General features: G+C 55.4%; 1 protein-coding gene across 7 annotated transcripts in view; it reads left to right on the top strand.

Moving 5' to 3' along the window:
- TNS1 (tensin 1) overlaps positions 1–15427 on the top strand; it is a 199301-nt gene that overhangs the window by 96397 nt on the left and 87477 nt on the right. For 6 of the 7 annotated variants that reach the window (XM_054700073.1, XM_037524017.2, XM_054700072.1 and 3 more), the window contains 4 exons: positions 4029–4070; positions 4893–4943; positions 10901–10944; positions 13322–13493. In XM_054700073.1, coding sequence (XP_054556048.1) covers positions 4029–4070; positions 4893–4943; positions 10901–10944; positions 13322–13493 — 309 coding nt within the window. Of the gene's footprint in view, positions 1–4028; positions 4071–4892; positions 4944–9246; positions 9286–10900; positions 10945–13321; positions 13494–15427 lie in introns of those variants that run through there. The other variant, XM_054700074.1, reaches the window with a different exon arrangement.

Genomic DNA, 15427 nt, shown 5'->3' with positions numbered 1-15427 from the left:
CCTGGAATAACTTTTCCTCATTCCTAGGGCAGAGGACATCCCAGCCCCCACCGGCCCTACCCACCAGCTCCCTTCCCTTCCTGATAGGAGGTCCTGCCCATGACCTCACAGTTTGCCAAGGCAGTAGCTGTGACATCACAGGGTCTTTTTGGACTGAAAAAAAAAAAAAAAAAAGGCCCAGATTCCAGGCCTCCCAGGGGGCAAGAGTGGGGAGAGCTGGAGGGGTAGAAGGGGGGAGGGTGTGAGGAATTTCTGGACGGAATGTTCCTCTGGAGGCTGAGTCCACATTCTGCGCCAGCCCCCTCCCCCCACCCCCAGCCTGGACTTGGGCACCTCCCCCCACACTATGGCCTGCTGCCTTTTCCTTCCTCCAAAACAGCAGCCCACAGACATTTTTCCCAGCCCACCCTCCCTGCAGGCTACCAATGCACCCTACTGCACGAACCTCCAGGTGCCCCCCTCAGCCTCCTGGGGTGCACAGTTTGGGGGGGATAAATGCATGCATAGAGAAGTCATGTGTGTCTGTGTTTTGGGGAAAAAATCGAGGAAAGGGTGTGCAGCTTCCCTTACCCACCCTGTGGCTCGCAACCCTCACTTTCAGAAAGTTCTTTCTGGTGTGTGAGCTCAGTCCCTCCCAAGGCAGCCCGTTTCCTCTTCTTCCTGTGGAAGTGTGTGGAAGGAGCCTCCTTTTGCTGGGACCTGGGACCTTGAGTCTTTGAGTCTCAGAAAGCTTTTCCCAACCGGAGGGCAGTTGGTTAAGAGTAAGAGGCAGGGGATGAGGCCAACTCCAGGGAGAGGAGAGAAGAGGGAACGTGAGGGGAATATATGGAGCAAGGGTCAGATACCAGCGCTCACACCTGCTGGCTGTGGGCAAAGTACTGGCTTTCTCAGACCCGCAGTTTCCTCAACTGTAAAATGGGGTCCTACTTACCCCACAGGGTGCTTTTGAGGGTTGGTGAACACAAAAGTGCCCGATCCCGTCACCAGGGAATCGCTCATGGGTCATCAGTGCTGTTGCACCCACATTGTGCAAGGTGAGAGGAGGGATGGCCAGGGTGGCAGTTAAGGGTGCCCTGTGGGCACAGGCTTTGTCCTTGGGATTGCTGGGGCGCACTTTCTGCAACCTGAGAGTGAGCGCCTCACTGCACTTTCTGCCCTACGTGCCTCACCCCAGTGCCTGCTCTGCCGGGATTTGAGTCTAAGAGCAGAGTATTCACCAATGGCCTCAGCTGTCCAGCTGCACTGGACCCACCCAGTAATGCCCTCCATTCCCGGTTGCACTTGGAGTTGTCCTGCTTGCCTGTAAGGCAAGGTCTAGATACCTCTTGGCTGGGCTGTGAGTTGGTTGCCCTCAGTTTGGAAAGCCTGGGGTCCTTAAATTTCAAATTTTGTCCTGAGATTGCTTAGCAGGGGAGCCAGAGTGGAGGGAGCTATTCCTGTCTGGAGTCTCTGCTCTGCGCTTCTACAGCTGAGCCTGAGGGGAAAGGAAGTGAGTAACCACTGGGGGGCACCCAGTGACCCTTACCTGTGAGCTGGCTGGGGTGGGGGTGGTGGGGGTGATGTGAGCCGGTGACAGACTTGGCTACTTGCCAACCCCAGTCCTGCCCCGACCCTCACCATGAGAGGCTGGGTGAGTGCTACCTCCCTGCACCTCAGTTTTCTCATCTGTGAAGTGGGGAGGGACATGATGTCTAAAGTCAGAGCTGATGTTGTGAGGAGGGTGTCTGTTGTGTGGTGGGTATAGAAAAGTCCTGGCCAAAACCTAAGTGGAGGTCAGGGGCCTTGATTCCAGAGTCCCAGGGGTGCCAGCTGCATTGCCCACGCTGAACATAGGCAGGGTCCAGGGAAGATAGCGAGGGACCCGCTCTTGATTTATTCATTCAGTAGGCATTTGCTGAGGGCCTCCAGCATGCCAGCCACAGTTCTAGGCTCTGGGGGTTATGGGAACTTACATTTCAGTGAGAAAGACAGACGCTAACTGTGATAAATAAAATATACAGTGTGTTAGAGAGCGATGAGTTCTAAGAAGACAAATAACCCAATGAAGGGGGTAAAGAGGCTGTGTGTCTTCATGCCGATGGTGGGCTGATAGCTGAGCCTGTGATCCCTGCTGGCCTTTGGGATTCTGGGGCTGCTGTTTTAGAAGCTCATTCCCTATTGCCCCACCCTCTCTGCAGGGCCTGGGCCAGGGGCAGCCCCAGGGAGACCCTGCCTTCAGTTGCCAGTCCCTTGCCTTGGGTGTCCCCCGCAGCCCCGGTGCTGGCAGCTCTGGGGAAACAGAAACCCTCCTTCCCGGGAGGACTGTGGTGGAGGAAGGGTGGGGGCAAGGCATGCATGCTGGGCCCTGTTTGCAAACACTGCAGGAAAATGCTGGGTGTTTCGGGTGGGAGGGGCTTTTGGAAATTTTTAGCTTCTCAGAAAGCATTTTGAGCAGTAAGTTGAAGGCATCTGACGGCTGGCAGGCTTAGGCTGTGGCCTGCTTCCAGCTGGCAAGGGGGAAGGGCGGGGGCAGAGGGGATGGTGTGCAGATGATTGCTGGCAGGGGGAGAGTTTCTCTTGCACTGCTGAGGCCTGTGGTTTCTAATATTGACTCAACTCCTCAGTCTGCATCTTGCCAGACCCGGGAGGGATGGGGTAGGGTGGGCCGTGCGAGGCCTGGGAGAGTGCGGGGTGGAGAGGATAAATACTAACAACAGCTAACATTTATGGAGAGCTTTCTGAGTGCCAGGCCCCGGCCTAAGTGCCTTCTGTGCTTTATCTCATTTGATTCTCACCAAAGAGCACCAGGCTGCCCTATGGAAGCAGCTGCAAGGACGAAGTGGCCACCTCAGGTCACAGAGCAGCAGAGTGGGGTGGCGGCTGTGGCTTGCTGCCAGTGCTTGGACCACTGCTTGGACCACTGCTTCGCCAAGGTGTCCCTCGAACCAGGAAACCTGTTAGAAATGCACATTCCTGCTTGCCCCTCAGGTCTGCTGGATCAGAGCCCTGGGGGAGGGCTGGCCACCTGTGTGTCCTCAGGTGACTGGCACACTCAATCCCAAGCCCTTGCAGGCAGGCTTTCTGAGGAGGCTTTACTGGGGTGGGGGGTGGGAGTGTCTCTTCAAGATGGGAATAAGGTGGGGGCAGCACTTGGTCTCCTCTTCTTCCCATTTCTGTCCTCTCTGACCTTTCTAGGGAGACTGATTAAGCAGACTGTGTTGAGAGATCGGGGTTCAGATCTTGGTTCTGCTGTGTAGACTCTGAAGTAGAAGGCCCCTGTGACCTGCCCTCCAGCAGTTCTACTCCTCCCCCAGGAGACTGGGTTAGCCCAGAGAGGAGGCAGCTGGGTCTTCTGCCCATCCTGACATCTCCATGGACCCCATCCCCTCCACGGAGGAGGGGTGCTTGTAGGAAAAGTGGGGAGGCCATTCTTCCAGTAAAGGCCTGGGCATGGGAGTCAGCAAGGAGTCTAGAGGGGGCAGGCCGGGATGGAGCAGGGCATCTGGGGCATGGACCTTGAAATGTTCCAGGTGGCAGGGCCAGGGCCTGACAGCCTGCTGAGAACTGGGCCCTGGCAGGCCCCTCATCTCTGCTGTGTTTCACACCAAGAATATAGTGCACAGAAGCGTAAGATGGGCTTCCAGTCCTGTGGTCCCATTCATGGACGACCGCTCATTTAACTTCTCTGTCAAGTGGCCTCAAGGGTGGCAGTGGTGCCTACCTTCCTGAGTTCTGGCTGGGAGTAAATGAGACTTGCAGGTGACAATGCTGGGCCCTGGGAACAAGAGAAGCTGTTCTTGTCCCTTGTTCCCTTTTGAAGGGCGGTGGCTGTCTGAGTCAGAGGACTTGGTGAGCTTTGTCCAGCTGAGTGGTTCCAGGACCACTGGCCCAGCATCTGCAAGGGCCTGGCAGTCCAGTCTGAGCCTGGGGTTGGTGTCCTTGTCCTGCCCTCAGGAGACATCTGCCGAGCAGGCCACCAGCCCTAGGGAGACAGCCAAGGGGGGATGTTGGCCCTGAGGCCTCACACTGTTTTCTCCCTTTGTCCACAGCCCATCAACACCGAGAGTACAACAAAGAATGTAGTGGACACGGTGAGTGGCAGCAGGCAGGTTGGGTGGGCAGTCTGGGCAAGAGTAGGGAGGCCCAAAACCCACGGCGGATTGTGGGGGACAATGAGCAGATAGATGTGTTTGGGAGCCTCCTTTGGGAGTAGATTTGGGGGAGCTGGGCAGGAGACATGGAATATGCGTGATATTGGGAGGCAGGAATCTGACCATCCTTCTGAGTTTGGAAATGGACTGCTAGGGAACTAAGCTGGCAGGGAGGGAGAGGCAGAGTGGGTGCCGAGAGGGAGAAGCTGGTGGTTAAATGTGGGCTTCTTTATTAAATATGTAGAATGTGAGATAGCCAGGCAGATCCTTCTCAACTGATCATTCTGCCTTAGCAGAGAGACAGATGGTTTCCTCAAGGCTGTATGGAGGAGGGAGGGAACAAAGTGGGGGAGCCCAGTGTGGGGTAACCGAGGTTAGCAGAAGAGAAGTGTCTCCTGGCAGTGGCTGCATGAATAATAGCTTGGGAGCATGAGGACTTGGGGTCAAGTCTGAACTCCTCCAAGCTTCTCATTATGTACAGGTAAGACATAAGTCTGTGCCTCGATTTTCTTATCTGTAAAATGGGATTAGTAGTGTCTCCCATGCGAAGAGTATGAGACGAGAGTTCGGCTAGCTCCCAGAGGCCTTTAGTGGATAAAGAAATGCTCATCAACCAAGTCCCCACCCAGACCCTTCTGCCAATCCTTTGTTCCCCCCACCCCTCCCACCACGCACACACACAAACCCAGCAGGTCAAAGACCTGGCGCCTTCTGATTCGTTTCTGTGACTCCCTTCTCTGACTGCCTTTTCTCTGTCTCCAGGGGGAAGGAACCTTCCGGGGTGGAAACACGCGGAAAAGCCTTGAGGAAGACGTACGTATGGGGACAGAAGGGAGAAGGTGCCGCTGAGCCCCTGGTGCCCAGCGGAGCAGGGAGGAGGGTGGCCCCAGACGTGTCTGGGGAGAAGGCACTGGGATGGTGAGCAGGCCCCTCTTGCTTAGTCCTTGGGCCTCAGTCTTGGTTTTGGCCTGCAGTGAAGCTGGATCCAGAGCTCACTTGCCCATCACTTTGCCAGACCTCAGTGCTCAGGGTGGGGAGGAGGGAGGGACATGCTCGTGAGGCCTGGCTTGTGGTGAGCCTTGGCGGACGGGTAGCCTGCAGCCTGAGGGACTAAGGGCAGAGTTGAAGAGGGACTCCTGGGCTCTAAGCTCATCAGTGCTGGGAGGGATTACAGGCTTTGCTTCTGTGGAGAGAGACTTTGGAAGTGGCAGAATCCTCTATGTGGCTTAAATGCCAGTGGTTTTGGTGGGGTGGGGGGAGGCAGGAAGGTAGGCCCCTTGGGATCCTCCTGCCTTTGACATTTTGGTGGGGGACAATGGGCAAGATCCTTAAATGGAAGAACCCCAGAGCAGGGCAGAGGGGACTCTCCCGGAACCCTGTTCTGAGCAGTGCTTGTGCCGACACTGCAGACAGACGCCCCACAAAGTTGGGCCTTTTCCTTTCTTCCCTGCCTTCTCTGATAACTTGCCCCTCTGCTGGCCTCCCCATCCTTACCCACCCTGATCTGCAGAGGAATAGGGAGTGGTTTTGGCGGTTGGCACAGGGGGGGAGCTGTTGATGGCATGGGGCCCTATCATCTGACAGCTGCCTGACCCACAGTGGGGGGCAGGGTGGGCCTGGAGAGAGGTGCGGCGGGAGCAGGAGGCGGCTCCCACAGGCAGCCACACTTCTGTGGGTGCCCACGGCCACGACTCTGTTGCACTGGTGCAGCCCCACACGGCCAGCCTGCCCGGCAAAGGGGTGCTGGCCACTCGGGCCTCATCAGAGCAGGAACATGCCTCTCAAGTTAGTGGGGAAGACTCTGGTGAAGGTAGGCATGGGTCTGAGGGGCAGGGAGTACGTGTGTTGGGGAGGGCTCCTTGTCTGAGTTTGCGGTGTTTCTGGGACTGGGGTGCAGGGAGAAATGAATTTTTTGGGTGTACCCGCTATTGAGGATTCACTGGCTTAATGCACACACACTGGCTAACTCATGATTGTTAGCCATTGTTATTACTGTGTGTTTTACATTGTAACTTTTAGTTTACATTTATTTTTATTACTGTTAGTTTGATGAAGGGCAGGGAGCTGGCATGTGCTATGGTTCCACTTTACAGATGAGGAAGTCGAGGCTTGGAGTGACTCAGTGACTCCCTAAGCACCTTCTCCATCGCTTCTTCGACTGCTGCTTGAATCTGGTATCACGCAGGACTCCCAACCCTTGGCCCAGGGACAGGGTGTTGGTGTGGGAACCAAGCCTTTTACCCAGTGATGTGGGCACACTCATAAGCCAAGTCCTAGGGCTGCTGTTTTCTCCAACCCCACCAGAGCCCGAGAGAATCCTGCAAGGTGAAACTGCAGCAAGAGAGAGTGAAGTTAGACACCAGGAAGAACTTATTGACCCATCGGTGTGTAGAGCCTTGGGTCTGGGGAAGGAAGGCGTGCCTGTCTCCTTGGAGGAAGTTTACTTGGTCTGGATGTCAGGAGTGGTGAGGGTGGTGTCGTGCTGCCCAGGGGAAAAGGGAGGAGATGAATTAGGGTCAAGTTAGTCTAGTTGAAGGAATGCATGAAAAACTAAACAAGTGAGCAAATTCTGGAATGATGGCAAAGGAGAGAAGACCTAATCTTGAAGGTTCCCAGACCCTGTCCCAGGCTGAGTGACCCCAAGGTGATGGGTTGGTCTCCTGCCCAGTCTTCGGGCTCCCTTACAGTCTGCACCCGTTTTCGAGGAGACATGCTTGCAACTCCGGGCCTGCTGCTGTGATAATAGACCTGTTTGTTGAGCTGTTTTCCTGTCTCTGGCCTATGGCCGAGGACTCACAGGGCAGGAATGGCTGTTTTCCTCCGACGGGGCCAGTGTGTAGTGGAGCTGGTGGATGGTGTGCTGTGTCGCACTTTGTTTTGGAAAAATCCAGCCTGGTGGGCAGGAAGGGGAGAGGAAGGGGTGTGGCTCGAGAGGGCTGGTGTGGGGGCACTGGAGGTGGCCAAAGCCCCCAGAGAAGACAGAGGAATGGGGCTGGGCCCCTGACGTAGATTGGTCTCCGATCTCTGGCTGCCTGACATGGCCCATGGGGTTGACTTACAGTCCCTCCCCTCAACTGCATCCCCTGGGGATTTGGGCTCAGGAAATGGCTTTTCTTTTTGGTCCAGAGCTGTTGTGTTTGGTTTGTGGACCTCAAAGGAAGGCAGGATTCTTCCCACATAGTCTTTGCTCCAAACCAACCCCACCCAAGTCCTGGGGTTCGAGTTCTTCACTACATGGCCTGTAGAAGGCAGCAAATAAAGGCCGCAGGGCCACAGGCCTTGAGCCGAGAAGGCAGCCCCGGCTTTCAGTGAGGACAGGGCAAAAAGAGTTGGCTGGTTCTGCAGCAGGAGGGTGAGGGTTAGAGACCAGGCGGAACTTCCCGACAGTAAGAGAAGTGAGACTCTGTTTTGGAAGGCTGTGGAATTTCCTTTCATATGTCCTTCCAGCAAAGGAGAGACTGCGCTTTGTGATGATGATAGGGAGGAGTTCTTGATGCCTAGGGAGTTGAATCAAAAATTATATGATTGATCTGTGTCTTGGGCGGGGCAGGGAGGAAGTTCAAAGTCATGTGACTAGAAGACTTTGAGAAACCCCAGAGAGGACAAGAATGGTATCACAGACCAACAGAGCTTATTTTTCTTTTTAAAATACAGTCTTTGTAGTGCTCTTTATAAAACTCTCTGGTAGTTCTCTCTGGGGGCTCCATGTGGTACAGGTAAATCGGGGTCCCATTTTATGCAGGGGGTGGGTGGGACTTAGGGGCCACCTCTCACATAGGATGACAGCTCTCTGAGGTCAGGACCGTCACCTGCTCTGGTCCCTGGTGCTGGGACAATGCCTGGCACCTTGGTGCAGGTGCACTGAATGAGCACACTGGGTAGCACAGGTGACCCCATCTCTCAGCCTGCTCTCCGCCCTCTTGGAAGAGGCGTCTGTGCTGGGACCTGCTGCAGGAGACACTGTCTCCAGCCTCGGTGGGAGGTCCCTCGTGCTTTCTGAAGCGCTAGGTGTTGTTTGCTCACACGCCACTCTGCCATCTCCCTGTGGCTCTGTGTCCCCGCATCCGACATGTGGCCCGTGCACATCTGCTCTCAGCCAGTGGGTGTCACATGCCCCCAAGCTTTGGAGAAAACAGGAAGCCCTGTCAGTTAGAGAGCACCCCAGTGATTCATCGGGGGATGACCGTTCAGCTGTCCGTCCACGTCCTCTGTGTGGGGTCACTGTCCAGCACGACTTCCTCCCCTGCCTCCCTGTCGCTGGCCGGCGCAGTGGACTGGAGCGGGCTTGGACTTTGTCATATCACCTCTGGAGGTGGCCTGGCCAGACTGTTGGGGCCAAGTTTTTATTTATCTTCCCTGGCTCTTTTGGGGTGGGGAGGCCGAGGAATGTGGAGTGTTGTAATGATGGGTGGGGGGTGGGAGAACTGGGAGCCAGCTCATCCTTCTCCTTGCTGTGTCCGAGGAGGCTCCCGACTCCCCTTGGCACCCAGTGCCCTTACCCAGCCCATCTCAATATCCCATTGTCTCCTTGCGGCTCCTTGGGCCAGGACCCAGGGTCCTGGCCACACCTAAAGCCTTGGCTGCAGTTGTGGCTTCCAGTTGTTCGAAGCAGCTATGGAAGCTTCCTCCAGAAGTGGCTGTAGATGAGCAACAGATGAAACCCAAGGGGCTATTTATAGCAGGGTGGCCCTGGGGCCTGGAGCAGGGCCTCTGGCCTGGGGAGGTTCAGTGACTCCTCATCAGGGACCAGCGTAATGGAGATGGATGAAGTGCTGGGTTTCTGCGTTCCTCTGGGTGGGGAGTTTTGGAACGGCTGGCTTTGGGGCTTGAAAACCTCTCCTTGTCCCCACCCCTACCCCCACCCCGCCCCATGCCTGACTCATGCAAACCCAAGACCTCAGGGCCAGGAGAGCTGTGGAGACAGAGGAACTTTCCTCCGACAGCCAACCCAGCTTGGCTGTTTCCCCCTGCCGCTGAGGCTGAGCTCGGAGCTGGGTGGCAGCCCAGACCGAGGGGACTCTGGGCACAGCCTTCTCAGGGGCGCCTGGATGGAGAGTCCTTCTCCCCCTCCGTCTCGTAGGTGCTTCAGGGCCTGGAGAGGGCTGAAGGGGACTCCTCTTCTTGAGGCCCCAGTGGTCAAGCCTGAAGTTTGAGGGTGAGTCTTGCTGGTCATCAGATCTTGGGGGTGAGTCCCTGTGTGACTCAGTTTCTCCTCTCCTTGGTAGATTGTGGTTCTGTCCCTCTAAAAGGAGGTTGCAGCTGGGTGATTGGGAGAGGCCAGTTTCTGGGAGGCACAGGGATACTTGGAAGGTGCCCTGGACCTGGGACTCGACTCGGTCAGGGAATGGAAGTTGGCATCTGACTCTGCATCGTGAGGTGCTGAAGTGATGGGTGGCAGCTGGTGGACGAAGTGGTGCAGGCTTTTGATTTTCTATAAAGGGAATGTTTGGCTGTTCCTCTAACTAGTCTTTTTTTTTTTTTTTAAAGATTTTTTATTTAGGGCCTCCCCTGGTGGCGCAGCGGTTGAGCGCTGGGCTGCGAGGCTGCCCACAGCCTCTGCAGCGTTCGTTCGTTCCCTGTCCACCGGCGAGGGTCCCACCAAAAAAAAAAAAAAAAAGATTTTTTATTTACTTATACAAGAACTGGGGTACAGGCCAGAGGCGTGGGAGGGTGGGAAGATTCACCAGAGACAGAGTGGGCAGCAGAACAGGCAGATGGACCAAAGACACTGCTGAGGGGAGCAGCGGGCAAGGCAGGAGAGGTTTCTCCCTGGCTGGCCGGAACTCGAACCCATGCTGCAGAGGCTGCGGACAGCTCCACAGCGAGGTGCTCTCAACCTGCTGCACCACCGGGGAGGCCCTAACTAGTCTTTTAATTGTCCTTGATACAATAATAGCAAGAACCTGTAAGGACCTTATGTGCATAATTTCTTTCAATCTTCCAACAGCCCCGTGAGAAATCACCCCTTGTACATGTGACATGGCAGTAGCATCTCAGCGTGTTGAGTGACACGGAACTGCTGGAGGGAGGCTGTGGGGCTCTGACCCTGTGCCATCTTGCCACCCTGCCATCTTTCGACACCACCTTGGGTCCCAAGGCCTAGTTTTGTCCCAGTTGGCAGCCCTAGATGGGAGAGGGGAGGGCGGGTAAGAGAGTGGTTGGGCCAGAGGTGGCTCCTGGGGGGCCTGATTTGCTGCCTGCCACTGGTCTTGGTTGCTCCCCGGCGTGCCTGTTGCCCTCATCTCAGAATTTCTGATCAAATGACTGGGCGTTGCTGCTGTCAAGGAGAGGAGTGTGGGGTCTTGGTGGTTTAGGAGAAAGGCTGAGAGCGGGACAGAAGGGTGCCGTCATCCTTGTCCGTCCTTCTTTCTTTCATGCTTGCAGCCAGTATTCTCCACTGGTGGTTACGATTGCATTGCGCCTGTGAATCAAGATGAAATGGTTTTCATCAATTTGGTAACTGTTATTGAGTACATACCCGAGCAGGTGGCCCCAGTCCAGAGGTGGTGCATTTGTGAGCATCTGGGGTTTCTTCTTTGCCCGAGGAAGGAAGGAGTGTCCCTCTGGGGTTGGCACGAGGTACACTCACGTGGAATTGGCATTGACTGCTTTAGGCTTTGGGTGACTGTGTTGCTGGGGTATTAGGGTATCTGTGCTGGAATGTTGGCAGAGAAAGGAAAAAAGAATCTATGTTTGCCCACAGCCTGACCACTCCCATGCCAGCTCTCCGCCTGTCTCCTCCATAACACTGCTTCTCTTCTCTTCCCCAGGGCTCCACCAGTGTCACCCCAAGTGTCCAGCTCCAGCCCATCAGGTATGCCTGGCTCATGGGGGGCAGGAGGTGGGGGGCTGGCTCTGAAAGTTATAGTCACTTAGGGAGCACGGGTGGACCCGAAAGCTGCAGTGAGAGGTGTAGGTAGCTGCCACTTGCACATAGTCGTGTTTTGAGTTCTAGCTTGAAGCCAGGTCTGGAGTCTTAATTTCCTTACATGATCTCAGCTAGTCCTTGCCAGGACCCTGCAAGGTAAGTATTTTATTCCAACTTGGCAGATGAGGGCACTGAGTCTCAGAGAGGTGGGGTGAAGGGGTAAAGGTCACGCAGCTACCAGGAGGCAGCGCCGGTGTGGCCTTCAGGTGTGGCTAGCGTCAAAGCCTGTGCTGGATCCTGTCCTTTCCATGGATAGGGAGAGGGGTTGGAGGGTCGCTCATCAAAGGAAAGTTCTCGCTCTGGCTGGGAGTGGTGACTTAGGGCAGGGGGTTCACGGGGGCTCCCTGTCTTGCTGATCCGGAGTCTTTCTTTCCTGCATCTGCGTTTTCAGTTCTCTGGCTTGGGCCTTTCCCCCCCTGCTTCGCTTTCTCCCCCCCAAGCTTCCTCAGATGAGTGAGAATCTGGCCTTGGGGAGAGGAGCCCCAGTCAGAGAGGGCCAGGTGTAGCTGAAGCACCTGGCTAGTTGTGGCCCAGCTGTCAGCTGCCCACAGACTTCAGTGACCCTTTAAAGGAACCCCCAGCTTCCTCCCCAGCTGAGAACCCTCTGAGGTGGGTGGGCACAGAGTGCGATGCCAAGATTGTCCAGGTGGTGGCGCTGTTCTGCCTCCGCCCTGGGAACCAGGCTGTGGTCTGGAGCAGCAGAGCGCCAAGGGCTCCCGACTCAAGCCTGTCACCGCCATGTCCCCCTCGCTCCCCTTCCCGAACTCAGGGAGAGCCTGGAAAGAGGAGCTGGATTTGCAGGTTTTTCTGACATTTCAGTCTCTTCCCTGGAATCAGGAGGAAGAGGGGTTTTGGAGGTTGGGGAGGTGGGGATGGTCCCAGTTCAGCTGGGGGCTCCCTGCCCTCCTATCCATTTTCTTGGGGTGTAAGTATGTGTTGTCCAAGCCTGGTCACCACCTACAGAACTGTCCTGGGGTTTTCAGCACCCTGAGGGTGAAATTCCACCCACCCCAGAGACTGCAGTGAGAAGCTTATCCAGGACCTGGAATGGTTGAGGCTGGGGGGTCAGGTTCACACTGGGCTCCTTGCCCCCTCTTCCCTGTGCCACTCAGTCCTTGTCTTTGCCACCACGGAGATGCTGTGCTTCACCCTTGGTTTCCCCATCTCCAGGCCCCATTTGAAATTAGGCTCAGAGTTAGCGCTGGTGGAGATCTGGCTTCTGCCCTGCTTCTTGACACGTGGGGGCTGGACTGTGGCCCCTGTTGCTGAAGTTCCCTGTGGTGTGAGACACCTGGACAGTGGCCATGGGGTACGAAGGCGTGGGTTGGGGAGAGCTCTCAGGCTCTCAGGTGTGCTTTGCACATCTCCTTTCTGTCAGCTCCTCAGTGAGCTTTGCAGACTCTCTTCTTGCAGGAAAAGCTGGGGTAACACATGAGCTCCTTTGCCCCCTCTTCAGTGCTCACCCAGGGAGCTCCCTGCCTCTCGGAGGAGCAGAGGAGCATAGGTAATGCTGGGATGTCTGAGGGCTTAGCGCCCTCTGCTTTCTGGGCCCTTGGAGGTCAGGGAGGCCACTGCCAAGAAGCAGTTCTAGCCTGCTGCTGTGGGAGCTGCCAGAGGTGGGGAGAGAGCCAGGGAACAAAGGGCAGGAGTCGGCCTGCCTCCGGGAGGGCTGGAATGTGCACAGCCCTGTGGTCTGGTTTACCTTGAGCCCAGGTGATCTGTCACCTGAGCTGCCCCTTTCCCTGAGAGGCCTCCCCGCCCACTCTGCAGCCTTGGAGCAGGAAGGACAGCAGAAGGCTGCTCAGGGATGCTGGAGAGCACCCAGCTGTGGCTCTCCTTCCTCTTTCAGAGCAGTCTGAGCTCCTTTGGGAGACTTCTGCTTGCCGGGTGGCTGCAGCGTATTGGGAGACAGAACAGAATCCCTGGCTCCAGGCTGGCTCTGGCCCTGGCTCTGACCTCTGGGAATGGGGGTGAAAACAGTGCCAACAGGATTCACGTATACCTCGAATTGGTATCATCACTGGTTCTGAGATCCTTGCCAAGCCCTGCCTGGCTCTGTTCTCTCTGGTGCTCCCAGGTGGGCCTTGCTGCCTGCACTGGCTTTGTCAGGAAACCTCTGCCTCACCTCTGAGTCGCGGAGCAGCCAAGCTCCCTAGGATGGACATGGGGGCCACATATTGAGTGTAGGGGGTGCAGATACCTAGAACTTGCCTTGGGGGGCTGCATTCTGATCTGGAGTCTCCTCTCCCCTCTGTCTCCCCAGAAACATGAGTGTGAGCCAGACCATGGAGGACAGCTGTGAGCTGGACCTGGTATATGTCACAGAGAGGATCATAGCCGTCTCCTTCCCCAGCACAGCCAATGAGGAGAACTTCCGGATCAACCTCCGCGAGGTGGCCCAGATGCTCAAGTCTAAACATGGCGGTAACTACCTGGTAAGAACAGGACCTCTTGCTGCCCAGTGTTCTTTCTGCTCGCCACCAACTCACTGTCAGTGTCTCTGCCCACCTGCCCCTGGGCCAACGCCTCCTCTTCCTATACCTGCCTTTGGCCTTGGGCATCGCTCAAGGCCTGAGTCTTCACTTTCTTCTAGCCTATCTCTACTATCAGGAGCATGTCTGCAGCTGGAATGCAGCACCTGGAACCAAGCCACGTCCGTGTGTGCTAATGCATGTGTGTGCATGCATGCACTTATGTGTATGTGTGTGTGGATCTGGAGAAGAGATGAACAAAAGTGCCTGTCACTGAGTGCTCACTGTGAGCCAGGCCCTCTTCTCGCTGCTTGCCTTGTATTTAACCTTCATGACAACCCTAGGAAACAGGCTTCACTGGAGCACAGAGAGGTGGGATGTGAGGTCACAGGTCAAGAAGCGGCAGAGCTGGCACACTGCAGGTGTCTCTGGGAAGTCTTAGGGTAGAGCTGTGGCAGCGTATGTTGTAAGGCACCTTGCGTTGCTGGCATGGGGCTTGTACCTGGAGCACCTTGTACTCAGGAGAATCACCTTGCAGATGTGGATAAGGTGGCTGGCAGTGGTCTCCTCTAGTTTCAGGAAGGCTGGCCTGAGCAATAGGACCTGTCCTGCCCCAGAGAAGGGCTCAGATCCACTACAGGGGGTGACATGGACCCTCAGACTAGACAGTCTCCTTGAGGGGCTTTCCAGAATGTTTGTACAGAGTCGGGTATAGGAAGCTTCATTTGGTCCCCAGGCCTGCTTTAACAGACTCCATAAACTGGGTGACTTAAAATAATTTATTAATAAATGAGTAATTTATTTTGCACGATTGTTGAAACTAGAAGTCCAAATCGAGGTGTAGGGAGGCTGTCCTCTCTCTGAATTCTGTAAGGGATGGTCCTGGTCTCTTCCTGTCTTCTGATGATTCCTGGTGGCTCCCAGCCATCCGTGGTGAACCTGGGCTTGAGCTGTGTTGCTCCGTTCTCTGCCTCCTCATCCCCTGACCTTCTTTTCTGTGTCTCATGTGTCCTCTCCTCTTCTTATAAGGACACCAGCCTTTGGATTTAAGGCCCATCAAATCCAGAGTGATCTCATCTCGAGAGCCTTAATTACTTACATCAGCAAAGGCCCATATTTCCAAATAAGGTCACGTTCTGAAGTTCCGGGCAGATGTGGATTATTGCAGGACACTCTTCCTCCCACCATGGAGGCTTGACATCAGTGGTGTTGAGTGTTGTTAGGAGCCTGTCTTCAAACATCAGCGCATCCTGGGTTCAAGTGCTGGCTCTGCTCTTGCTGTCTGAACTTGACCGTTCAGCCTTGCTGAGCCACCCCATCTGTAATATGGGTCTAATAACATTCTTGCTTCTTTCGGTTGTTGAGAGAATTAAGCTTCTGGATGTAAAGTCCTTATCATGGCTAGAGAGTGGTAGCATTGTTAACACAACAGAGTGTATTCCTTTATGGGCTTCTAGAGAGGACTAGAAGCTATCAAAGATCCTTCCCTAGTTTAGGAGTCCAGGTCTTTGTGCAATGCCCACTGCCTGCCCCCTGTCTCCTACCCCACCTCCATTCTGACTGTGGGGTGTTGTTCTCCTTGGGAAAAAGCATAGTGGTCTTTGAGTTGCCATGTCAGTGAGGAGTCAGATATTCGGGGTCTCCCGTGGAATGTGGTTAGGTGTTGCAGGGCATCTGCTGGGAGAGGGATGTGCAGGGTCTGAGAGGGCCCCCCAGGGTGGTTTGTACCCTCTGATGGAGGGTGTCTGACCACTGAGCAGCTTCATCTTCATGGGATGAAGTTCTGAGGTCAACATGTAAAGCAGAAACCAGAGGTGATAAGCACTTGCCTGTGAATGCCCTGAGCTGTGAGGGGCCCCCTGCCTGGTGGCATGTGGGATCCAAAGTTTCTTTCCCTT

This window comes from Talpa occidentalis, unplaced genomic scaffold (assembly GCF_014898055.3).
Source record: "Talpa occidentalis isolate TD23 unplaced genomic scaffold, MPIMG_talOcc4v2.1 talOcc4.3, whole genome shotgun sequence".
Taxonomy (NCBI): Eukaryota; Metazoa; Chordata; class Mammalia; order Eulipotyphla; family Talpidae; genus Talpa; species Talpa occidentalis.
The sequence above is the reverse complement of the archived record's forward strand: the minus strand, read 5'-3'. Positions and strand labels throughout refer to the sequence as shown.